General features: G+C 52.6%; 1 protein-coding gene across 1 annotated transcript in view; it reads right to left on the bottom strand.

The window, feature by feature from the left end:
- PLXDC1 (plexin domain containing 1) overlaps positions 1-26,762 on the bottom strand; it is a 65,040-nt gene that overhangs the window by 31,381 nt on the left and 6,897 nt on the right. The window contains exons 3-7 of the mRNA XM_006156022.2: positions 9,750-9,893; positions 9,386-9,455; positions 8,633-8,755; positions 7,953-8,071; positions 6,919-7,018 (exon numbers count right to left, since the gene is read on the bottom strand). Coding sequence (XP_006156084.1) covers positions 6,919-7,018; positions 7,953-8,071; positions 8,633-8,755; positions 9,386-9,455; positions 9,750-9,893 — 556 coding nt within the window. The remainder of the gene's footprint in view (positions 1-6,918; positions 7,019-7,952; positions 8,072-8,632; positions 8,756-9,385; positions 9,456-9,749; positions 9,894-26,762) is intronic.

The raw sequence follows: 26,762 nt of genomic DNA on the forward strand, positions 1-26,762 counted from the left end.
AAAAAAAAAAAAAAAAAAGCAATGCAATTTCTGAAATACTCTCAAACTCAAATGGCGTCCGGTCCCTGTTCTCACTTAGGGTCACTTAGAGCAGTGCACGGGGTCTCTGCTATACTATTTCTTTCAACGTACCCTAACCCCAGCAACTGGCTCTGTGTGCTTGCAGTGTTGCTCTTTTATTTTCTTTTTCTTTTTCTGTAGATGCCAGAGGGTGTGTGCACACATCAGAAAGGGAAAGAAGTTCCCAATGGGTCCTGGTCACTCTGCAATGCCTTTTACTTCAACTTTCTATCCCATCAGGGTCCTAGGCATGTGAACCCCGCATCTTTTTAAATTGATGGGGCCAGGACTCAGACCCTCTCAGTCATGGGATCCTCCTTCCTCTGTGCTGTGCTTAGCTGCTGTGCTACAGAGCTGGCCCTGTTACTCACTTTTCATGCCTGCCTAGGCACTAGGCTCAGTGCAGGAGTCACAGACACCCCCAGGGGTTCCCTGCCAGCGGGGAAGAAGGCAGACAGCGGGGCAGCATGAGGAGTTCTACACTGAAGGGATCAGAGAATTGAGGGCGTAGGAGAGAAGCCGTGAATTCCACTTCCCAGAGGAGCGTGTCTGAGCTGGATCATGCATGGGTAGAGTTTTGTCAAGAGGTAAACAGGGTTGGGGTGGTGAATCGTGTCACCAAGATGTGGACAGCCCTTGGCATGTTCAGGGAACACGGTACTCAGACCGGAGCTGCCCAGACAGAGGGCTTGGCGCTGAGCCCCAGGGTTAGCTGGGCCCGGCTGCATGGAGCCTTGAATGCTATGCCATGGATTTTGACTTGACCCTGCAGGTAACAGGGAGCCAAAGACTAACGTGATCAGACCTAGCAGTGACAAGAAGTGGGGGACAGAGAGGAGAGAGACTGGAGGCAGTGAGCCCCAGGGCAGTGCCTGGAGGTCAGGCGTCTGCCTTTTCCTGGCAGGTGGGCCCATACGTCAGCCACCGGCACCTGGAGTCACAGGCTCTGGCAGTCCCCATGGCAGAGACCTTGAATCTCCTGGCTCACAGGGCAGGCACCGTCTCCCTCTGTTATTCCAGGTGGGCTGTGTTTCCCCCTGCCCCCTTGACCCCACACACTCACCCCCTACACCCCTCCCCGCCCCCCACTTGCTCTAAAGCCGCCTTTCACTTCAGAATCACAGAGGAGCTTCAGGATGCAGATCCTCCCGGGGATCCAGCTTCCTCTCACTCACCCTCATTCAGCAGCTAGATCTAACGCACGTTTCCTGACACTGCCTCGCCCGAAGCCCCGTGCAGGAGGCACGGTTGACACAAACTAGTCCCTGCCCCAGGGTTCAGTAATGCACTTGGGATGGAGAGGGAGGAATAAAGCCCAGACACCGCCAGTTATCGCGAAAAACAACCTGGGTGGGAATGGATCCATTTCTCTGGGTGGAATAGGGGTAGGTCAGACGGAGAAAGACTCTGTGGAGGACTCCAGGATTTAAATTGGGAAGATCTGGATTCGAGTTCTTCCTTTCAAAGCTGTGTGGCCACGGGCAAGTCACTGAGCCACCTCTCTGAGCATCTGTATCCTCATTTGGAAAGGGACAAATGTACAGACGTCACTCACAGTGTTGGGGGTGAGAGGAAGAGCCAGTAAGATATTGTAGAGGCACTAACAGGTAGCATGGAGGTTAAGGGACTGGATCCCACATGGCCAACTGCACGGTTTGAATTCTGGACCCGCTGACCTGAAAATCACACCAGGCACATTTGTGTGCATGCCCAAAATCCTGAGAGGAGAAGGGACTGTGGTGTGGCCATCTCCCCTACAGGGTGATTTCTCTCTCTCTCTCTCTCTCTCTCTATTTGCAAGTGCACATACCCTATAGCAAAAACAAACAAACAAATAAGATACCGTAGAGCTCAGTGCCTGGAGAACGGGATTATAATCAGCGTGGTTGGCAGACTCTAATGAGGCCTCCTGGCATTGTTGCCCTATGGACTCCTGGCTCTGAGAAAGCTAGACCCAGTGACTGCCTTCTAACCAATACAATATGGCAAAATAATAGATTGTCACTTCCCAAATTAGGTTACAGAAAGAGTCTGGCTTCATCTTCCTCACCTGCTATTGCTGTCTTGCTCACCCATGCTGATGAAAGCCAGCTGCCACATTGCAAGCTGTCCTGTTCACAAAGCAAGGAACCAAGGGAGCCCTCCTGGAGGAGCCAAATTCTGCCAATGACCACATGAGAGCTGGCAGCAGATCCCACATCCTTTGCCCCTCAATCATTGAGAACTATAACCCTGGCTGATACTTTGACTGTAGTCTTATCCAAAGTTTCCAACCAAATTGTGTTTTGCTTTGAGAGCCACAGAAACTCAGAGATAAAGTTTATTGTTTTTTGTTTTGAAGAGCTTTTTGCTATAGGGCACGTACACTCGACAGACAGAGACAGAGAGACAGAAAGTGAAAAATCACCCTCCAGGGGGGATGACCACGCCACAATCCCTTCTCCTCTGTTCTCCTCTCAGGATCTTGGGCATGCACGCACACGCGCCCGGCGTGAGTTTAAGCCACCAGGTCTGGGATGTGAGCCACAGTCAACTACATGGGAGTCCAGCGACATAGCCATTACACTAACTGCTGGTCCCCAAGATTATTGTTTTAAGCAACTAAATTTTGGAGCAATTTGTTATGCAGCACCAGCTAACTAATACAAGTGGTTTTTCAAAAAAATCATAAGAGGGCCAGCAGGTGGCACAGTGGCTAAAGCACTGGACTCCCACATGGTCATTCATGGTTTGAGTCTCAGATCTGGTGGCTTTCTTTCTTTCTCTCTCTCTGTCTCTGTCTCTCTCTGGTGAGTGCATATGCCCTATAGCAAATTTTAAAAAAATAATAATGATATTAATAATAAATTAAATCAAAGAAATAATTCTTTTTTAAAAGGCTCATGGAAAATATGTATGATGAAAAACATTTGCATGAATTTCGAGCTTTTTTGCACCAAAGCAAAGTTGTACTTTAACTCCATCTTTAAGGTTTAGTGATTTATTTCTTCCATGGATGAGAGAGACAGAGAGAGAGGGAAAGGGGCGGCCTTCCCAAGAGGGTCTTAAGAGCAGGCTGCCACTCACCCCTAGATCATCAGCAAGTGTGTGCCTGGTGTCGTCACAGAAGTCTCTGGACTAGACCCGGGAACCTTCCCACATGGGACTGCCTTGAGTGTCACATTTTACCACTGTGCCGTGGTCTGGTCCCCTTTAATTCCATTTTTCACTTTTTTGTTTGTTTATAGACCACAGATTAGTTTATTTTTAACACCCATCATGCCATGAATTCATAGGGAATAGGTTCCAGTAGCTCAGGCTCCTTTCCATTGGTTCTCGCAAAGTGTGCTTCTCTGGGTGGAGCAGGCTGGCGCTTTAGTTGAACCCAGGTACCTTTCTCTTTGGCTTCTTTCTTTTTCTGGTCATTCTCCTTCACATGTTTTAGGAAGCTATCTCTGCTCTTAGAATGCTTAATATGCTCAATACGCACATTAATTCTCTTGGCAAGAATCTTACCCTTAACTTGTTTGTTCACAGCAATGCCAACAGCATGCTGGGTAACATTGTAGACTCTTCCAGTTTTGTCATGGTAACATTTGTGGGGCATTTCTTTTTGAACAGTACCCATTCCCTTGATGTCCACAATATCACCTTTCTTGTAGATTCGCATATATGTTGTCAAAGGAACCACTCCATGTTTTCTAAAAGGCCTAGAGAACACAGATCGGGGTGCCTCTCCTCCTTCCCTTTGTGTTCATCATTTTGGGTAATTACTGGAAGGTGGCGGGGCCTTCGTCATTTTGGTTCATTACTGGAAGATGGCGGTTCTGGCCAAAAGGCCATTTTTTTTTTACTTTTTGAAGTCCCCTTGTATAATCAGACTGATACCAAGCCAGTATATACTACAACTGGCTCAGCAAAAGCACTAACCAGCCAATTAGAGCAGACGCTGACAGGAGTGATGGAGCCTGTCCTGGAGGCCCTTGCCGCGCCACTTGGTAGAGCACAAGGGGGCTCAGGGGAGGGCAGTTGGTGTGGTTGGAGGTACTCAGGGGGCTCAAGCCAGCAGCTATTTACCAACGAGAGTGAACATACTTTGGTAGTTCACAACTGACACAACCATAGTGGGATGCACCAGCCACTGTCAGCCCTGGATCCAGTGACTAGGGTTGGGCTGGGCCTTAAAGGGTAATGTGATATCTACAGGGCCCCGCTGCTCCGAGCAAGGGAAGCCACACTTTGGAGCTTAAGGAAGAGCTTACTGCTGGGCATGTCTCATGTGTACTCATAATGAAGAAGGAAAATGGCCCTGCTGGTGAAACTCAGAGTACAGCAGTGACATAACAAAGGCTCTGGAAGTTGAAGGCTTGTTTGAGGGAACGAGGGTGGGAAGTTCACATGCGTGAAGTGCCGGCTGCGTAACAGGCACCATGCCCAGCTTGGAGTCTGGGTCTATGGCCACTGGAGCACAAGGTCCACACAGGGGAAGCATGTGTCATGGCTGGCAGTAAATCATGGCATCAAAGACAATTGTGGAGGAGAGGAGGCAGAGGGCAGTGGGAGGAGAGAAAGGGAAGAGGGAAGATGCAAGCCTGTCTCCTCACTTCTATAACAAGCCAGACTGAAGGTACAGCCACCAGCTAACTGGGCCATGAGCGGATTGAGGCCATAACCAACCTGACAGCTAACCAAGGATGAGAGAGTCCTCATTTGCAGCTTAGCCATGAGCACTTTGTCCCCAAGCCCACCAGAGCCACTTGTAACCAGAACTATAGGCTGGGACCACCATAGTGATGTGAGGGTTGGATTAATCCCAAGGAGAGAAGCCAAAACTTGACCTCAAAACTGCTTTCTAGAAGCATGTACAAATCAAATATCCTCCACTCCAAGTCCCTCCCCTCTGCCACCTCCCTCGATATTACACCGTGTGGGAGGGCTATGGCCACTGGTCTTAGGAGGAGATTAAGTACTTATGGGATAAAGTCTAGGCTTGCTTACGCACAGCCAGGAAGGTTGGGACCAGGCAGATAATGAGAAAGGGGGAGACTAGAAAAGGAAATTGTAAGGGCAGGTGGTGGCGAGTGGTGGTACACCTGTACCCACATGGGAAAGGTCCCAAGTTCACATCCTGAGACTGTCCTCAGCATGCCAGTGGTACACATGTACCCAGGATCCAGGCTGGCTGAGGCCAGGGCTGGGTGGCAACATGAAAATCCTGCTGGGGGTGACTCTCTCTCTTCTCAGGGAAGAAATAGATACATACATAACAAAACAAGCAAAAAGGAAAGGGAGATTTAGGAAGTAGAGGCAGGAGGGGCTGGTGAAAGTCTGAAGAAGGGAGAGAATCCCTGGACTGCTGAGAATGAAGCCGGCCCATTCGCCAGCCCCTTGGCCCTCGGGTGCCACACACCTGCACCCATGGACGTGGAAGGCTGAGGTGTGGCTGGGTTAAGGATGCCCACCAGGTAACAACCAACCTTTACTCTGAGTGCCCTGGCCATGCACTGCGCTTGGCATTTTATGAGCACATTCCGTCTCCGTTGGCAACCCTTGGAGGGACTAGAAGAAGGAACATGAGAGCACCGCGGTACAGCCCTTGACTTGGGACGCCTTCCAGTGACCGAGGCGGTGACCAGCATGCTCTCCTATGGGGAACGCAACATGCTGGGATCTGCAGAGCTTGCTTTGGACATAGCTCTCTGACCCTGTGAACGCTTGGGTGACCTCGGAGCACAGAGCACGGGATTAAGTGCTGTGCACTGGGAGCCAGATCCCACTGGTGCCAGAAACAGTGCTCCCCTGAAGCCCCGATTCACCGAATGGTGATGCCTTGCCCCTCTACAGGAAGGCGCCTTAGCAAACCCCAGGCAGGATGGAGAAGAGCAGATGAGGGCTTCTCCCCGGACCCGCCTGGGGTCCTGCAGTTACATGGTGTAACTTTATACATGCAGGTTAGCAGAAGAAGCCAAGTTCGAAATGTCTCGGGGTCAGTGGGTGGTATGGTGGTCAAGGCGCTGGACTCCCGCATGGCCAACTGCAGTTTGAGTCTGGACCCGAAGGCTTGAAATTGCTTCGGGCATGTGTGTGTGCACGCCCAAAACCCCAGGAGAAGAATGGAGAAGGGTTGCAGTGTGGCTTCCCCCCCACCCCCGGGGGGTGATTTCTCACTTCCTCTCTCTTTGTCTGACTCCCTGGGAGTGTAAGTGCCCTTCAGAAAAAAAAAAAAAAAAAAAAAGTTAATGAAAAAATCTCTGAGCCAAGGGTCTAGAAGTAGTGGACAGCGTGCCTACAGCCTTCGCAGGGCTGTGAAGTCAAGACTCTCATGGACATGGGCTGGGGATCAGAGGGTTATGGTCGCCTGAAATGCCAGCGGTAGAGGAGGACCTGGGAAGAAGAAGCACCCCTCCAGCTACACTCCCCGTTTACAGATGAGGCACCTGAGCAGAGAGATGATGTGATTTGCTAAAGGACAGAGTTAACAGCGTGGCTGAGGCTGGATTCCTGTCTCCGGACACCCCTGCATCACCCCTTTTTTGTCACCAGGGATAAGACCATTATGGTTGCACTCTGGGAGGACTCCAAAGCCCAAAGTGGATGTCTTTGGAGATGTCCTAAATGGAGAGGGCACCAAATGGAGGGGCTCTCGCTCCCCTTCCCTTTAACAGCCAGAGCAGCGCCTCCTACTGGAGATTCTGCTGGGGAAACCGGTCCCTGCGCCAGAACAGAGTCAGAACTCATGCTCCTTTCCGTCCTCAGCTCTCACTCAGCTTCCTACCATCCATCCATTCTCCATCCTGCCGTTCCCCCGCCAGCCTGGGACTGACCAGTCTGAGCTGAGCCCGTGCCAGCCGGGGTACTGCTGGCTCCCTGAGGACTCACCAGGCGCATCCGGGGATGAATTGAGAATCATGAAGGCTTCTGACAGGCCGGCTTTGACAGGGTGCTGGGAGGAGCTGATTTCCGGGACTGGCATAGGGATCTGCAGCAGGGGAGAAGAGGCTCCAGCTACCCTGACACTCTGGGACCACGCCATGCTTCCCCTCTGAGCTTCAGACCCATGTACCAGCTTGGTGTCATCTCTTGAAGGATTCAGAGACTTCTCAGACCCATATCTCAGCCAGATTCCAAGCCTTCCCCAACGCCTTCCATGCACATTTCCTGCGTCTGAGTGGAGGGTGCCTCCCTGCAGGCTAGAAACCTGGAGGCAACCTCAGCCCCTCTCTTTTTTCAGTTTTTCCCCTCCCTTATCGGATCATCCCCAAATCCTGTGAAGGAACCCACTAAGTGGCCCTCACTTTGCAGTTCGCGCCACCTCCCTACTCAAAGCTGCCTCCACCTCTCTCCTTAATCATTTCCCAGTATTCCCTCTGAGCCCTCGACCATCTGTTCTCCACTCTAAATCCAGAGGGACCTTTCTGAGAGGCAAATCTGGTCGTGTCCCCGCCCTGTCTTGGCCCTCACTCTCTCCCCTCCAGCCGTGCTGCCTTCTTTTGGTGCATCGTAGGAGCCATGCTGGTCCTGCCACAGGACCCTTGCACACACCGTTCTCTCTCGTGAACACACTTTACTCTTTTCCTTGTTTACTTCCTAGTCAGTCTGCACATTTCAAACCCCCCCCCTTTCTTTTTTCAGGAAAGCCTCCCCTGACCTCTGCCACGGTGAAGAGCCCTGGAAAAGGCTCCATTAGCTCCAGCCACCTCTACATGGGAGCCCTGCCACAGTGGCAAGTCTACATTTGTCCCTGTAACTACTGTCGAGCTCCTCACCCAGACTTCAAGCTGCACAAGCTTCGGCCATACTGCTGTGTCTCCAGCTCCAAGCCCTGTCCTGGCATACTGCAGGGTCTCTACAAATAACTGCGGAACGGAAGGCAGTCTCCCAGACCCAGCATGGCCGCGGCTGAGCCCACTCACCTCTTTGTAGCCGAAGACGATGCGGCCGTCCCGGTGCAGAGCCACCTGGAAGGTGAAACTGCCCCTGTCTTCCCGGCCTTGGAGGTAGACGTGGTCCCACTGGACAACAAAAACCGTCCCTGCGGAGAAGAGCGGGGACATAGTACAGGGAGTAGGTCCTGCAGAGAGGGCAGCCAGAGTTGACTGGCCCCAGGCCAGGTCCCTTTGGGATGATGGGGCAATCGGAAAGTGGAGGCAGGAGCGGGGCAGTCCTGGCTGCCCAACTGGAGGGGAGCCGGAAGTCTGGCCGCAGCCTGAGAGTGCCATGTTTGATCTCCTCTTGCCCCACGTACACCCCTTTATTCTGGCCTATCCTAACCTTGAGATAAGAAGGAAGAGAAATACGAGAAATGTCTGTTCTCTTGGGTGGGGGACAACCTGGGGACAGTGGGAAGGGCTGAAGGACCCTAACATTTACTTTACCTCTATGAAGACCCAAGCACTTCACTTTGTTCTCTTGTTAGGCCCTGCTGGGAGCAGGCTTGTCCCCTCTCATGGATGAGGAAACTGGGCACGAAGGTAGGGTGGTTGCCTCGCTGGGTGGCTAGGGATGCTTGTTCTTTCTGGATCTTGGGCTCTTCTAAAGGGACCGGACCACGGGCTCCCTGGAGCTGGGTGACTTAAACTCTGTCTGCTCTCACCGTTGTCAAAGTAAGCGACTGTGGAATTGTCGGAGTAGCCGGGGTTGAAGTTGGCCATCAGTGGGGCCACATACTGAGTAGCTGTGAGCATCCGGTGGATCACGTCCCCCATGAAGATGAAGCCTAGGGCGTACAGGGGTGCAGAGGAGTCACAGAGATGGCCCAGAGGGCTGCTTCAGGGGTCTTTCCCCAAGAGCAGGAACGGGTGGTACAGATGGAGCTGGAAGTGGGTCTCAGGCCTTTGCCTGTCCCCACCTGGCGGGCTCTGGTCTGGTGTGTAGAGAGCAAAAGGCCTCTGGTCAGAGACAGCTCTCCCTGTCCCTCCAGGGGGCACAGGCTGCAGGGTGGAGAGGCGGGAAGAGGAGTGACACCCGTCCCTGGGAGTGTGCACACTGAAGTGTGGAAGGTGGGCTTCTCCCGGGGCCGAGGCTCTCAATGCATCTCCCTGTCTCGTTCACAGACTGAGACTCAGGGACCACTGGGCTGTCCACGCTGTCCTGTGCTGGCTCAGAAGGAAACACATACGTGGACACACACGAGTGTGCACACACACACAAGCAGGTCAGCTGATATAAGAGGGTGGCCTGATATTCGCGGATCTCCCTTCTGAGAACGGGGCTCCCAAAGAGCCCAGCATCGGCACCTCCCCAGTCTATCCATACAACTCTGTCCCCAGTGAGTCTCTTGGGGAGGCCCCCCAGGTTCAGGCTGGGATTCCCACATGCTCCCCAGGTCCTGCTGATGTGGCCTTACCTCCGGTTGCTATGGTGATCTGCCGCAGAGGATGCCCGTAGAACGGGAAATCAAAGGACAAGACCACTCTCTGCAGGGGATGGGAGACAGTCAGCGTGGGGCGAGCTGCAGGCCAAGGGGCTGGGCACCCACACTGCCCCCTGCTTGTCTGGACAGGGTGGGGGTAGGCAGATCCAGAGCAGGTCCCCACGGCCACACCTCGGCACCCCTCCTCTGCTGAGCCCCGGGGATCCCTGGAAAGCACCTCCCAGATCACAGCCTCAGGCCTCGGCCACACCCACTGACCAGGCAGGGCAGCTGCCCCTGGCCTCCCAGCCCTGCAGGGGAGCACCAGGGCAGCACTGCTGGGGCCCGGGGCACTCACCGCAGCCTGCCGATGGGTGTTGGAAAGGATTCGGTGGACCTTCACTTGACTCCGGTTTGCCTCGGCCACATCCACCCACAGTTCCCGGCTGCGGGGCTCGCTGGGGCCATAGATTCGGGACACATAGTAGCTGTGGTTGTCCTCCTGCCAGCGCCCAAGACAGAGCCCACGGAGGTATGAGTAGGCAGGTGCTCCTGGGCCACCCTCCACGCCTCCCCACAGGAAGTCATCGTCCTCCCAGGCTGCTGGACCTGGGTTATATCTGGGAGCCCCGGGATCCCCTTGGCCCCAGACAGCGCACTATCGAGCTCCTAGCCATGCCCCAACACGTCTGGTCCCAGCCAGATCCATGCCTGCAATCTGCATGCTGGGATTCCCACATGCTCTTTCCCAGACAAGACGGGGGCTTATCCTGCGGCCCCGAGTCCCTTCGGAGCACACCGAAGCCAGTGTGTCTTGGGGCATGAGGGAGAGACAGACAGAATGGCTCCAAACAGAGCCCTTGTCTTCAGAGGGCTCTCAGACTAAGAGAGAGACAGCTCCCGCCTTCAGGGACCACCCTATTTAAGGGGGAAAAAAAAACAACTTAGAGTGTCCCAGTGTCACGTGTCACGGAGGAGGCCAATCCTGGATCTCAGCGTGCTAGCCCAAAGGCAGAGGTGGGACCTATGTAAACAGGCTGTGTGGGCACAGACGGCAGGGCTGAAGCCTGTTCTGCAGCCATCAGAGGGCTGGGGGAAAGGGAGGGAGAGAAGTAGCCAGGGTTCCTTCATTTCTGAGCTGCTGCTGTGCCCCGAGGAGGAGGAAATAAAGAAGGAGCCAGACGAGGGCTCCTGTGAAGCCTGTCCTCCAGGGGACTTGGAGCCAGGATTTGAAGGAGACCTGGGAAGTGGCTGGCACAAGGGGCAGAAGAGCAGGGGGATGAGGGGAAAGGGCAGGTCCTAGCATTTCTCAGAGCCCACCCAAAAGCACCCGTGGCAGCGGAAGGAGGTGGGCAGGGGGTTCCCTGAGCAGCCAGCATGGCACAGATGGGGCTGCTGACCCGCAGGGATCTCTGAGCATCGTGGGTCATTAATCAGGCTGCCCAGTGGCGGGGGGGGGAGACACAGCAGAGCAAACAATGTTCTCCCTGCCAGGCTGCCAGCTGCCCAGCCAGCCCTTGCCCTGGGCCCAGCATAGGCAGGGACGAGGGGTCTTGTACTCTTCACCTGCCAGGAGGCAGGCTCGTCTCTTCTGACAAGTGACACACTCCGGGGACCTGGAGTAAAGGGGGCTAGGGGAAGATGAGGAGGAGAAACACGGGGAGGTGGGGGAGCCCCACTGCCATTGCTGCCTTCCTCCCCTCTTGCCTCCAGACTGTCCGCTTGTCCGCCTGTCCTGGGCACGGCCATGAAACCGATCTAAGCCACCTGTAAGGCCCATCGGGCTGTTCACAAGCCATCCAGGGCTCCTTCGAGGCAAAACCCCAACTCCTCAGCCTGCACGAGAGGTCCCGGCACCTCTGCATCCTCCTGTGCCCATCCACTGGACCAGACTTCCCAGACGGTCTCAGGATGCCAACTCACTCACACCTCCGTGCTCGCTGGTCCTGCCTGGAGTTCCCACCCTCACCTCCCCTCGGGCCCCTCCTGATGTGCTGGAGAGAGGCTCCTTGGTCCCTGGGCTCAGCTCACTGTTACATACAAACAGGTGTAGGGATGTCTGGCCCCACTGAGCACCCCCTCACTCACTGCCCTCTGTGTCCAGTCCTGTTAGACTTTTCTCAGTTCCGAAGGCACCACGCACCTGTCTGCCTTGAGGCCTTGGTGCCTTCCCTGCCTCACACCTCTACTCCTCCCGATATAGAAGATGACTCTTCCTCATCCGCCAGGCCTCAGCTCACTGGTCACCTCGGAGGGCCTCCCTGATGCCCCAGTTCCACTCTCGTGCCCTGTGCATAGCTCTCATCCCGCTTCCTCTCTGCACACTAGGAATGATTTACTTGGCTTCTGTACTTGTGGCTCTGCGTCCGCCTTTCCTGGCAGGGACCTGAAGCAGACCTGAGGGAGGCCTTCCCTTGGTTGGAGGTTATACTTTGACCGTAAGGTCCCCAAGGACAAGGTCGGCCTTTACTTAAACACAAAGTATGTGTTCAGCTGCGGGATTTGTTGAACAAAGAGCGACCATAAAATACAGTTTGTTGAAAGCCTGTGCATCTATGCTTGTTTCACCAATCCAACCGCGTCTCTGGTGACCCAAACAGGATCGTGTTAGCGAACGGAGCAAGGCAGCAGGTGCTCTCGGGGAGGGTTAGGGTCAGCCGAGCACGGCTCCCGGCCGGGAGCCTGAGCAGGTCTGTGTGGAAGGCAGTTGTCTGAGGCTTGAAGAAGGGCCTAGTTTCCATCACCTGCTTCCCCACGGTGAGGGCTCCCCATGCTGAGGGCGCCTGAGGGTGAGGGCATGATGAGGGCTCACCATAGTGAGGGCTCTCCCACAGTGAGGGCTCCCCCAGGGTGAGGGCTCCCCCACAGTGACGGCCTCCCCCATGAACTCCGTGTGTCAGAAACGAGGCCCAGGACAGAGCCATGCTCTGCAGTTACGAAGGCCCAGCAGGTCAGAGGTGTCTCGCCGTCTCACCTGAGACGGGAAGGGTGGGCATCCTGGGACCGCATCTCGTGAAAGTCTAGTGGCCCGTCCAGCCCCAGCCAGTGGCGCCCTGCTGAGGACCGGGCCGTGGACCTCAGCTCTGACATCTGAGGATCCTAGGATTTGTTCATGGCACCTCTGCCCCCACACAATTTTTTCATCTGTTCAACTCAAGGAGAGTCAGAAACAAAAGAGCTACTGCCTCTATCTCCGGAGCCAAGATTCTCTTCAATGTCAGCCAATGCCAGGGACAGCAAGAGCCCTGAGGCCTCAGAACGCCCCACCAGGCCAGGTGGGACAAGGCCAAGGCTCTGCTCCGGGCCTCAGCGGTGCCAGGTACAGGCCCAGCTGCGATGGTCCAGTGGTAACGCCAGTGCCCTGCAAGGCTGCACGTCATGTGGCCACACGGGTCGGCCTGAAAACACACCCAGAATCCTGGGGAGCTGAAGGGCTGGGGGAAAGGGGTCGCAGGGTGAGGAGACCCTGTGCAGGGTGCTGTCGCTCACTCGCTCTCCCTCTCGCGTGCATACTCTCTACCATAGAGAGAAAAGAAAAGAAAGTGCCAATACAGCCGCCCGCCAAGGGAAGGCCTGCCTCAGGGAGCAGCACGCGAAGTCTGCTGCTGGTCCCTGCCCGGCCCCCACGGACCACCTCTCCCGGCACAAGTGACCTCACTCCCAGAGCTCTATCTCCTCAGAGCTCAGGCCGGGGGAGGCCGTAAGGCGATGGCTGTGGCCAAAATGGGGGGAGGGGACAACTTGGAGCAGGGACACCCCTGGGCAGAGCCAAGGACAAATTCGAGAGAGTGGGAGGATGAGGGAAGCTGACGTTGGTTGAGTTGTGGAGCAGCGTGCTGGGCATTTCACACACATCGCTGCATGACGGCCTCACAGTGAGGACTCTATCAGTCCCATTTTACAAGTGTGGAAACTGAGGCCCCAAATCACATAACTACCTGAAACCCAGTTAGTCCAATCAAAGATAGTGACCCCTCCTCAGCCCTCTGTCCCTTAGGTCTTTAAGCACCAGCCCCATTGGAAGGGGACTAGGGCCACTTCTTGGTCATTGGTTAAAATCTCTCTCATCAGGGGACCAGCAGTTGGTGTAATGGCTATGTTGCTGGACTCCCATGTAGTCGACTGCAATTCAAGTCCTGGACCTGGTGGCTTAAACTCACTCTGGGCGTCTGTGCATGTGTGCCCAAGATCCCGAGAGGAGAATGGAGGAGAAGGGATTGCAGTGTGGCCATCCCCCCTGGGGGGGTGATTTCTCGCTTTCTGTCTCCCTGTCTCTGTCTTTCTCGCGAGTGCACGCGCCCTATAGCAAAGACCTCTCAAAAAAAAAAAAAAAAAAATCCTCTCTCATCAGACCCCCACCGTGGGTCCTGAGCAGAGGACAGGCCTTGGGGACAAAGAACGGGGACCTGCTGTGTTCAACCCCTGCCCCAGCACCTACCCAGTGTAGGCCTTGGCGCTTGGCACCTGGCACGGTGGGCGTTCACACTCTGCCTGCTGATAAGAGGAAGCACAGGACCCCGCAGCTGCTGGTGCCAGAGACTACGCGGAGAATGAGCCACGTGGCTCCGACAAGGACAGCATCCTCCCCCCTCCGATGGCATGGAAGCCACTTGTGAAGGAACCAGAGGCTCCTCTGGGAATCCACATCCCTGGAGAGCATTCCCAGAGCTGGAATGTCCTGGACACAGAATGGTGTCTCCAGATTCCTCGAGCTCTTCCCTGAGCAAGTGCAGCTCACAAGGAGATGCTTCCCGGGCAAAGATTCTATTTCCCAGTGCTCCTGACAGCCGACTGTGGCTCCATGACCAGGCCCAGCCAGTGGAAGATGAGCAGAATGATCATCCTTAGTAGGAATGGGGCACCTCTCCTTGCCCAGTCCCACTGGCTGGGATGCAGATGTGATGGAGGGAGCTGAGACAGCCATCTTGGGCCACAAAATGGCAGGCAGGTGTTGTAGAGGGCAAGCAACAAGATCAAGGGAACCTAGGTCTCTGACACCACAGAGACGTGGGATCAGCCCTTGCTTACGTACATGAGAGAGGGATAGCTTTCTCTCATGTCTGTGTCTTGTCAGCTAGGCATTTCTTTTTTTTTTTCTCAGAGGTTTTTGCCTTAGGGTGTGTACACTCACTGGAGAGAGACAGAGACAGTGAGAAGGAAAGTGAAAAACCACTTCTCAGGGAGGATGGCCATGCTGCAATCTCTTCTCCATTCTCCCCACCCCTGGGATCTTGGACACGCATGCACACACACCCAGCATGATTTTCAAGTCACCAGGTCCGGGACTAGAACTGTGGTCAACCACATGGGAATCCAGTGACATAACTGCTACACCATCTGCCGGCCTCAGAGAGGCATTTCTTACAACAGCTGAACCTGTGTCCTGATGAACACAAAGCCCTCAGCAGCCCCAGCAGGCCGGTCCGTCCCAGGACTTCCTCATCCGGCTCCATGGTGGTGTCTCTGAAGGATACAGGGGCCGAGCCCAGCCCTGGGCCTGCCCAAAGAATTCACATGGATCATACCCGCCACACATCCCACCTGCCATGGGTCGCCCAGAGGACATTCCCCAGGCACTCCAGCCTGGAGGAGAGAAGCCTTGGCTGGAAGACACGACAGGTGACCTGACGTTATGAAGAGGGTTAGCACAAGCTGGACCACTGGCCAAGTCCACCGAGACTGTTTCCTTTTGTGCAAGAAGCCCCGTCAATAATCCGTACTCATTTTGGGAGACAGCATATGTGGATTCCAAACATTTGTGGCGGAGAAATCCTTTCTTCTAACTAGTCTTCCATGAAAGCGCAACACTTAAGTCACATCAAAGGAAAGCCACTGTGCGGGGATAACCTGGGGCCCAGCCTGCTGGGCTACCTCCTTCTCCACCAGCCTCCATTCCTCAGCAGCCCTGAGACCACACCCACAATCCCTTCTTCTCCACCTGAGGGACCCCTTAGAGTGCCGAGGAGCACAGTTTGAGAACCACCGCTCTAGGACTGAGTGCTGTGGAGTGAGCCAGACCCAAGTTCAAGAACGAGTTCCATGACATAGTAGTTGGTGCCCAGCAACTCTCCTCTCGGAGCGCCAGTCCCCTCGTCAGTCACTTTTCTTGCAGAGTTCTTGAGAGGATTAGACAACACGTCTGAGTGCAAGCTCTCAGCCCAGCGTCTGGCTGCAGCAGGTATTTGGTGAGAGAGCTATTACGATGATTTCCTAGACCTTTCCAGGAGACATCTTGACTGTGGAGGCTGCCTCTTTAAAACAATCCCCACTTCACTTAAATGCCTCCGTTATAATGTCTCTTGCCTCAATTATTTATGCCCGGAGGCCCGCCAGGCACTTCATTTCTGACAGCAGGGCAGCATTTACCTTGGCGGAGCTCAAGATGGTTCTGGACAGGAACTCTGGCTAAGCTGTCACAACCGGCCTGTCGTCTGCCAGCCAACTGGCAGGTGGAGATTCTGGGGCAGCAACCAAGGGCACCCGCAGGGCCTGCTGTAGAGGCTTGGCCCGTGAGGCTGGGCAGGATGGCACCAGAGGCAGCTGGGGCCAACCCAGGAGGCACTGGAGGGACTCCTGGAGGAGGGGCACCCTGTCCGTGCCACCACCATTCCACGAGGCCTTATAAGACCAGCAGTAATGTATTCTGGATCCCCACTGCTCAGAGTGTGCCCAGGCCTCAGCAACTTCAGCATCGCCTGGGAGGGCATCAGAAATGCAGACTCCCCAGGCCAGCCCTGTGGCTTAATGGTTAAGGGAGAAGAACCCCAAGTGGCCAATTGCAGTTCGAACCTGGCCCTGGAGGCTTGAAAACTACGCTGCTGCGTGTGAGAATGTTTCCAAAATTCCAACAGGATGGAGAAAGAGAAGGGGTGGGATTGCGGTGCTGTGTGATAATGCCCCATTGCGGGGTGCCTTCTCCCTCTCTTTCTCCATTTTTCTGGCAAGCTTGTGTGTCCTCTGGCAAACTTAAAAAAAAAGAAGAAGAAAGAGAAGAAGGAGAAGAAGAAGGGAAGGAAGGAAGGAAGGAAGGAAGGAAGGAAGGAAGGAAGGAAGGCCGACTACTGATCTCAACCCCCAAAGCTGCTGAATCAAGACGTGCATTTGAACAAGATTCCCAGTTGTTGGATTTTTCATTTGCTATAGGGTGTGTGCTCACCAGAGGGGGGGTGCAATGCAACAGCACCTGGGGGCGGGGGGGGGGATAACCACACCCACATTCCCTGCTTCTCCATTCTCCTCTCAGGGTTTTAGGCATGCACACACACAGCCCAGCGTGTTTTTCTTTTTTCTTTTCTTTAGAGTTTTTGACATAGTGTGCGTGTGCTCGCTGGAGACAGAGAGAGAGGGAAAGTGAGAAATCAACTCCCACAGTGGAAGATAGCCACACCACAATCCCTTCTCCATTCTCCTCTTGGAATTTTGGCCATGCATGCACACAAGCCTGGCATGATTTTCAAGCCACCAGGTCAGGGCTGCCACCTTGACCACCACACCACCTGCTGGCCCCAGCCCAGTGTGTTTTTCTTTTCTTTTCTTTTTCTTTTTTTTTTTTTTTTTTTGACCCCCAGGGCGGATGGCCACGCCACGATCCCTTCTCCATTCTCCTCCCGGGATCTTGGGCAGGCACGCACACATGCCTGGCACGAGTTTAAGCCACCGGGTCCGGGACTCGAACCACGTTCGACTAAATGGGAGTCCAGCGACATAGCCATTACACCAAATGCTGGTCCCATGACCCAGTGTGGTTTTTGTTTGTTTGTTTGTTTGTTTTGAGAGGTTTTTGCTATAGGGCGCATGTGCTCACCAGACAGAGAGACAGAGAGACAGAAAGTGAGAAATCATCCCCCAGGGGGGATGACCACACTGCAATCCCTTCTCCTTTATTCTCCTCTCGGGATCTCAGGCATGCACGCACACATGACTGGCGTGAATTTTAAGCCACTGGGTCCGGGACTCTAACCGCGGTCAACTACATGGGAGTCTAGCGACACAGCCATTATACTAACTGCTGGTCCCACCCAGTGTGTTTTTCAAAGCATCGGTCCAGTACTCAAACCATGCACTCAGTTATGTGGGGTCCAGCTATCTTAACCACTATGCCATGTGGCTGCCCCCGCCCAGCCCCCGCAAGAGTTCTTTTGCACTGTAAGTTCAAGAAGTTCTGGTCTAGATGCACCCTTCACACCAGCATATCACTCATTTTTGTCCCCAAGGAGACGATAGTAAAGAGTAAAACCTCTGAAGGCAGAAAGACCTGACTTTTTATGCTGGGCCTGCCACTCACTAGCTGAGTGACCTTGGAAAGATGACTTTACTTCTCTATTCAGGATAATTAAAGAGAGAATAAAATATCAGGAACGCCCACTTCTTAGGGTCGCTGTGTGGATTAAACGTAAAGCCATAGAATGAGGCTGGCACTCGGGAAGGCTCCTCGAATAAAGTTGTTATTATTTCCCCTCCACTCGTGTATCCACACGATAACTCCCCACTGCCCTCAGGAGACAGCCAAACCCCAGGTGGCAATAACCCATACAGAGCCCTTGTCATCACAGACGTGCAGAAGTGGGTTCCCTGGTATAACCCAGAAAGGAGGGACCCAAACTAGACAAATGAGCTCTTGTATCTGTTCAGGGCCTAGGGTAAAGAGGTGTCAGGGTGAGTGAAACTGACCTGAGAAAGCCCTGGAAAAGCCCTGGGGTTAAGCTTGAAAAGAGGGTGAGTCCTGGCTCTCCAGCCAAAGAATTTCTTTTCTCTCTCTCCTTTTTTTTTTTTTTTTTTTTTTTTTTTTTTTTTTGCCAAAGAGAGAGGGAAAGTGAGAAATCATTCTCCCTTCCCCAGACAGAATAGCCACACCACAATCCCTTCTCTTCCATTCTCCTCTTAGAATTGTGGGCATGCACACATATACCTGGCATCATTTTCAAGCCACCAGGTCCAGGACTCGAACCATGGTCAGCCATGTAAGAATCCAGTGCCTTAACTAGTAGGCCACTTGTTGGCTCCAAAGAGTCTCTTAATACCCCCAACACTTCATGGAAATGGAAGAATCATTTTATTCTGGCAATGATTCAATATGTGGGCTTTCTGACAGCAACAGCCAGAGGTTTTATAGCATAAATACGGATCATACACCACAGAGAACTGGGACGAGAAAAGACAAAGACAGACCTCCCCAGTCCCTCGTCTGGTACCAAGCTGGCATATTTCCTTCCAATGCATCTCTCATGCATATCATATCACACCGTTATGGTCCTCTGATCACCTGATCTACGCACCGTCCCGATCACGTTCTGTGCTATCTAGAGCAGTTTTTGATGGTCACCATGGCATTTTTAACCATCATTTATAATGACTGCACGACAGGCCAGTCAGAAGAAACCCTATAATTTTCTGAACTATTTCCCTTTTATAGGGCATTTAGGTTGCTTCCAATTTTTATGCTCTCTCGTAAATACTATGATGAACTTACTGATGCACTTTTCACATCCTGCATGATTTCCCCTGCATCAGAGCGTTTGGTATAAAGCTGTGCTTCTCAGTCTTGAGAGTGCATGTGAATTACCCAGGAGTCCGATTCTGATTCTGCAGGTCTGGAGAGCCGGAGAGTCCGCACTGCTGACAAGCTCTCAGATACTGCAACGCTTTCAGGAAACGAAGGGCAGTGCCCCAAGCTTAAGGCGGGGAAGTCTTCCTTTGTTACCGTGGTCCTATTTTCATACTTTCAGGTAAGGTCTGGCAGGGATCTTTCTGGTTAACTTTCTCAGTCCAGTAGTTCATCTGATATATATATTTGTTTATTCATCATCATTATTTTATTTTAATTTTTTGAAGTTGACCAGAGAGAGAGAAGGAAAGTGAGAAAGCAAGCTGCCAGATCTGGGACTCGAACTGTGTCACCCATGTGGGAGTCCAGCTGCCTTAATCACCACGCCACCTGCTGGTCCCATCATCTAATTCTTAGAACAACTCTGTGAGGCAATCTCGAATTCACTTTTTTTCTTTTTCTTTTTTTTTGGAGAGGGTTTTGCTATAGGGCATGTGCACTCACCAGAAAGACCGAGAGACACAGAGAGATAGAAAGCGAGAAATCACCCCTCAGGGGGGATGGCCACGCCACAATCCCTTCTCCTCCATTCTCCGCTCGGGATCTTGGGCACACACGCACACGCACCCAGCATGAGTTTAAGCCACCAAGTCCGGGACTCAAACTGCGGTCGGCTACATGGGAGTTCAGCAACATAGCCATTACGCTAACCACTGGTCCCTCAAATTCACTTTAAAGATGAGGAAAGTGATGCAGAACAATGACATGGCAAGGATGCTGTCTGGGTCCATTCAGGTTGCCATAACAAAGTACCTTAGACTGGGCAATTTAAGCTTTTTGGTTTTGTTTTTTGCCATAAGCACATGAACTCACCAGAGAGAGACAGAGAGGAAAAGTGAGAAATCACCCCTCACTGCACGCGCACACACACACACACACACACACACACACACACACACATACACGGGGATAGCCATGCTACAATCCCATCTCTCCCAGTCTCCTCTCAGGGGCATAGGCATGTACACATAGTGCCCAGAGTAACTTTCAAGCCACAGGTCTGGAGCTCAAACCACATTCTCTCAGGAGGGCAGCAGTGTCTTAACCACCACACGAGCTGCTGGCCCTTAGACTGGATAACGTATAAAGGATAGATGTTTATAGCTCACAGTTCTAGAGGCTGAGAAATCCAAGATCAAGGCAAATTCAGTCTCTGGGAAGGACTTGGAAAGGAGCAAGCAAACTCCCTTGAACCAAATCATAAAGACACTAATCCCATTCCTGAGGGCTCCACCTTCATGACCAAATCCCCTCCTGAAGTCCCCACTTGCTGATACAATTGCACTGGGGATCTGGTTTCACCACGTGAAAGGGGGAGGGGCATAAGCATTCAGACCATAGCAGGTACACACTATTCATCTTACCTGGGACCAGAAAAGGGTGACCAACATCCTGGTTTGCCTGGAACCAAGGGGTTTCCCAGGAAACGGGATGTTCAGTGCTAAAACCAGGATCATCCTGGGAAAACCAAGATGGTGGATCATCCTAGAGCAGTCTCATCAACTAGAGTTTATCATTCCCAACCCTGTGCCGAAATAACCCTGCTATTCTTTACAATAACACAGACAAGGGAATCCCCATTTGACAGTAGAGAAATGAGCTCAGAGAGGTAAAGAAACTTACTCAAAACAAAGACAAACAACTCAATTAATACATGGGCAAATGAAATCAAATGAGAAAAGAACTTGAATAGACATTTCTCCAAAGAAGATATACAAACAGCAGGGACCAGCAGTTAGCGTAATGGTTATGTCGCTGGGCTCCCATGTAGTTGACTGCGGTTCGAGCCCCGGACCCGGCAGCTTAAAACTCACACCTGGCATGTGTGCATGCGTGCCCAAGATCTCGAAAGGAGAATGGAGGAGAAGGGATTGCAGTGTGGCCATTCCCCCTGGGGGGTGACTTCTCACTTTATGTCACTCTGTCTGTCTGGCGAGCACACGTGCCCTATAGCAAAAACCTCCCCCCACCCAAAAAATAAAAAATGATATACAAACAGCCAACAAGCACATGTTAAGACACTGAACATCGTTAGTCATCAGGGTGATGCAAATCAAACCCACAATGAGGTATCACTTCATACCCTAACTAGATGGCTATCATAAAAAAAATAATAATAAAAATAGGAAGTAACGAGTGTTGGCAAGGATGTAGAGAAACCGGATCTGTTGTCCATTGTACCCGTGGGAATGAAATATGGTTCAGTTGCTGTGGGAAACAGGGTAACAGTCCTCAGAAAGTTAAACATCCAATTACCATCTGACTCAGCGATTTCACTCTTAAAAATATACCCCAAAGAGCTGAAAACAGACTCAAACCAGTACATTTACAAAGTACATTCCTCGCAGTGCTACTTACAACAGCCAAAAAGGTGGAGACGGGCCCAAATGCTCATCAATAAATGACTGGAGAAACAAATTCTAATGTAGCCACACAACAGGATGTTACTCAGCCACAGAATGGGTGAGCCGCTAAAACACGATGCTAAGTGAAAGATACCAGACACGGAAGGTTCAGACACACAGGGTATAATTACATTTGTATTTCATATAAATAGGTAATGTTTATTTGAATATTGGAGTGTTGTTTGCTTTTTTAATTTGCTAGAGGGTGCATGCACTCACCAGAAAGACAGAGAGAGAGAGAGAGAGAGGAAAGAGAAAGTGAGAAAACACCTCCCATGGGGATAGTTACACTATAATCCCTTCTCCATCTTTCCTTTTGGGGCTTTGGACATGCATACACACATGCCTAGCATGTTTTATTCAAGCTGCCAGGTACAGGACTTGAACCACGCAGTTAGCCATATGGGATCTAGCTGCCTTAATCATCGTGGCACCAGCTGCCCCCAAATACTGGGGGTTTGTTTTCAACGTACAAATTGGGGTCAGGGGCATAAACATTGAGAATAGGTCATTTCATAGAAATTGAACACACATTGGAGGTTGCTGGGAGCTGGGGGGGCGGTGATGGGAAACAACTGCTTAGTGGTTACAGGATTTCCTTTTGGGCAGATGAAACTATCATGGAACTGGATGGAGGTGGTTGTTGCACAACAGTGTGAATTCAATGTCAGTGGATTGCTGACTTTATTTACTTTGAGTTTGCCAGAGGGCACGTGCACTCTCTAGAGAGCACCCCCTCCCCAGCAGGGCACGGTCATACCTCAATCCCTTCTCCTCCATTTCTTTACCTTATTGGATTTGAAGCTCGCATGCACACACACCTGGCATGGTTTTCAAGCCACTGGGGCCAAGACTCAAACTGCACTGTTGGCCACCAGGGCTCTAACTCCCTTAACCACTGAGCCATAGAGCTGGCCTATTTTTTTTTTTTTTTGAGAGGTTTTTTTTTTTTTTCACTATAGGGCGCGTGCGCTCGCCAGACAGACAGAGAGAGACATAGAGACAGAAAGCGAGAAATCACCCCCCAGGGGGGATGGTCACGCCGCAATCCCTTCTCCTCCATTCTCCTCCCGGGATCTTGGGCACGCACGCACACGCGCCCGGCATGAGTTTTAAGCCACCGGGTCCGGGACACGAACCGCGGTCGACTACGTGGGAGTCCAGCGACATAGCCATTACGCTAACTGCTGGTTCCCGAGCTGGCCTATTTTTTTTAAGGATTTTTAAATCATTATTCATGTTAGAGCATGTGCATAAGCAAGAGAGAGAAGCATGCACCACAGAGCTCAGTCAGACCACAATCCCCTTTCTCCAGTCCTCCAGGCCCACCAGATCTTGGGCACACGTATGTGCGCCTAGTGTGTTTTCAGGCCAGGCAGGCCAGGAGCTCCAACTGCAGTGAGCGCGTGGCCTCCAGCCCTGCAGTCCAGTACCTCTGCCTGCACCATGGAGGCTGGGCTCATAGTTTACCTTAAAATGCTTAATTTTGTGTTATCTGAATCTCTCCTCAACAACAAGGAGAAAGAAGGAAGGAAGGGAGGAAGGAAGGAAGGAAAGACAAGAGGGAGGGAGAGGAGGGAGGAGCCCAAGGCAAAAAGCAAAAGGTCAACAAGCAGGATCTGGGCAAGACGACAAAGGACCCGGCTGAGCAGAGGCCTGGAGCCGGGGCACCTTCCTGACCCTGAGGCGAGGGAGACACCTGGCCTGAGAAGCCCTCCTGAGCCTTGTACCTTGCCCTTTGCTCTGACCCCGTGAGGGCAGTATTTGCCACGCATTAGGGAAGTGTTAGCTAGGAGGACTTGCAGGCTCTGACGTCAGGCTTGCTGAGAGACCGAGCATCCAGTCCACAGCCACGCAGCTGGTACATGTCAGGACCAAGATCCAGGCCAAGACTGATGTGGCTCTTTCCGCTGCCCTGGAGACCTCCGCCTCCCGCCTCCCGCCTCCCTGAATGCCCTTTCTTCTCACAACAGTTACTAGCTTTCCTCTTCGAAATTCAGCTCACAACCTTCTCCCTCCACACACCCCAACTGTCTTCCAAAGCCTTCCTGCCCCATGTCCTGGCCTTGCCCTTCCCCCGAGCACCTGCACCTGTGCAGGGGGCTTCCCACTAAGGCCTCGCAGTCCCAGCGTGTCTGTGCTGCAAGTCTGTCTGTCCTGTCTCCCCAGGCCCTGACATCTGGGGCTGGGGGGCCCTCTGGAGGCCTCTTTATGAGGACTGCCTCCTTTGGAAGGTTGGGGAAATCGAGCAGCATCAGGTCACTTGTCCTCTCCCTGCCCAACATGGCGCCACCTGATGCAGGTCCTTCAGGCTTCCTAAGACCTTGGAAGTTTTCCTTGAGTACAAGAGGGGAGCGGAATTCAGGGAGGCCGGGCCAGGAAGACCGGAGTGGAGGCAGGGCAGTCTTTTCTATTACGGAGTGAAAGGGGGGCCACCCCCAAATCTGAATATTCTGGAGCTTGGTCCTCCCATATTCCAGCTCTAGACCTGGAGCATGGAACCAAGAAAACTGTGGGGTAGGACTTGGACATCCCCAAAGGAATAGAACCTTTGTCCAAGGCCTCCCCCTCCCGGCCTCTTAGAAACTAAACTGACACTCCCAGGGTCCCTGACTCTGCACTATGGTTCCCCCAGCTCTGGGTCACCCCTAAAGTTCCCAGTGGCCCCAGGGCTTCAGGGTTGGTCTTGGTGGGAAATCTCTGGAAATCTTGAGTCAGGAGCCCCATTTCCTCTGGGATGTGGCGAGCAGTGGGTGTGGGAGTGAAATTTAAGGAGATGGGCCGCCAAGGCCTGGGAGCTGCCAGCTCACCCTGGGACGGGCGTGCAGGCTGGGTGCCTCGAGGTTCCAAAGCAGCAGGTCTGAGTGGGAAGAAGGGCTGAGGTGGGGTGGCCGCCAGGGGTGCTGGGCAGAAGGGGCTGAGCAGAAGGGCTGGACAGAGGCTGAGGGGAGAAGGCTCGGTTGAGGAGGCTGGGTGCACTGCGTCCCGCCTTGCCCATGGGGATATAGCCCAAGATCCCCAGTGGATACCTGAAACTCAGGAGAGTCTGAGCCCTATGTAGTATTTTTCCTTTTATAAAATTTCATTTATAAGTTAGATATAGTAAGATATCAATAAATAATAAATTAATAACAAAATAATGAACTAATAACTAATGATGACTACTAAAATGGAACAAGTATAACAATATATCCTGGACTGGCAGGTGGTGTGGTGGTTGAGGGTACTGGACTCCCATGTGGACTTGAACCATGCGGTTCAAGTCCCAGACCTGGCGACTTGCTTCCGCACTTTCACTTTCTCTCTCTCTCTCTCTGTCTCTTTTGGTCAAATTAAAAAGTAATAATAATGAGCAGAATTAAATAATTATTTTTTAAAACTAGAACAGCTGGAAATTACTTCTCTCAAATTTCAAAAAATAAAGAAATAAAGTTTAAAAAAAAAAAAGAAAAACAGTCTACCATAACAAAGCCACATGAACGCGCTTCCTCCCTCTCTCAGAATTCCTTACTGCGTGCACTCACCGTCCTCCTATGACCCGCTGATCTGATCCTGAGAAGCCTCAAGTCCCCAAGGGACTACGGACAAGGTGCCAATGCAGCGTGGACCCGCTGGGCAAAGGGACGCTTTGCACCCAGGGCTGCTGGAGTGGGAGCTCGGGATTTCATCACACTACTCAGAATAGCGTGTGATTTACAACTTATGAACTGGAGGTCAGCTGGTGGCATGGTGGTTAAGTCACTGGACTCCCACATGGCTAATTGTGGTTTGAGTCCCAGACTTGGAGGCTTGTTTTCTCACTTTCTCTGTCTCTCTCTCTCTTTCTCTGTCTCTCTCTGGTGAGCACGCATGCCCAATAGCAAATTTAAAAAATAAAATTAAATAAATCATTCTTTTTAAAAGTCAACTGAACAACTTATGAGTTTTTATTTCTGGAATCTTCCATTTAATAAGTTCAGTTACCATAACTGAAACTGAGAGAAGGAAAACCACCACCTAGGAGTGGGGGCTATTGTACTAAGGAACAATGCAGGAGGGTGAGAAGGTCCTGGGGTGGGCTCAGGGGAAGGAGGGGGGAGTAGCAGCCCACCTGCCTGGTCCCTAGCCAGGATATGGCCCCGGAGCAGAGGGTGACACAAAGCAGGTGGTAATATGGATGAACAGCAGCAGTGTCTTCCTGTTGAAATCACTTCTGAAACAGATAACTGGAACTTGCTGCAATACCCCTTCCCTGCACTCTCTCCATGGAGACTGAGCTATCAGGGATGGAGGAGAAGTCTCCAAGCCCCTTTCCTGGGCTCCTGCCCACGAGGAGGCTGCCCGCTCTCCAGGCTGGGACACTGTGGGGAGCGGGGTTTGTAGGCTGGCCATGCTGCTCGGATCATCGGCCTCCTCAGCCGGACACTGCACAGGGATTAATAGGGTCAGTGAAGACTGGAACTTGCTGCAATACCCCTTCCCCGCACTCTCTCCATGGAGACTGAGCTATCAGAGATGGAGGAGAAGTCTCCAAGCCCCTTTCCTGGGCTCCTGCCCGCGAGGAGGCTGCCCGCTCTCCAGGCTGGGGCACTGTGGGGAGCGGGGTTTGCAGGCTGGCCATGCTGCTCGGGTCATCGGCCTCCTCAGTCGGACACTGCACAGGGATTAATAGGGTCAGTGCGGAGTAGGGATGGAACACGGACCCCTGAGGATCCAGGCATGGGACCACCTGGGTCACGAACACATGCCCTGCACGCTGTCATGTGTAGAAACCAACATTCTCTTATATGTGTGGGACTCCAAGAGTCGATAGAGCTGGGTCCGTAGAGGACACTGAGTCCAACAGCCCACCCTAGGCATAACTCTGGCCTTCCTCAGCCCCACGTCTGGAGACCTCTGAGGATGGAGAAACCCCTATTCCCTTCAGTCTTTAAATAAGAAGCCCCAGGCTGGGGCCGGCAAGTGGTGTGGTGGTTAAGGCGCTGGATTCCCACATGGCTGACCATGATTTGAGTCCCAGACCTGGAGGCTTGTTTTCTTGCTTTACCTTTCTCTATCTCTGTCTAGTCAAATTTTAAAAATAATAATAATGAGGGACCAGCAGTTAGCATAATGGCTGTGTCGCTGAACTCCCATGTAGTTGACTGCAGTTCGGGTCCCGGACTCAGTGGCTTGAACTCACACTGGGCATGTGTGTGTGTGTGCCCAAGATCCCAAGGGGAGAATGGAGGAGAAGGGATTGTAATGTGGCTATCCTCCCTGGGGGGTAATTTCTCACTTTCTGTCTATCTCTCTGTCTCTCTCTTTCTGGCAAGCGCATGCCCCCTATAGCAAAAAAAAAAAAAAAAAAAAAAAAGGTTTTCCAAGGGGGGGAGAAGGGGGG

Source organism: Tupaia chinensis, unplaced genomic scaffold, assembly GCF_000334495.1.
Source record: "Tupaia chinensis unplaced genomic scaffold, TupChi_1.0 Scaffold000477_1, whole genome shotgun sequence".
In the NCBI taxonomy this organism is placed as follows: Eukaryota; Metazoa; Chordata; class Mammalia; order Scandentia; family Tupaiidae; genus Tupaia; species Tupaia belangeri.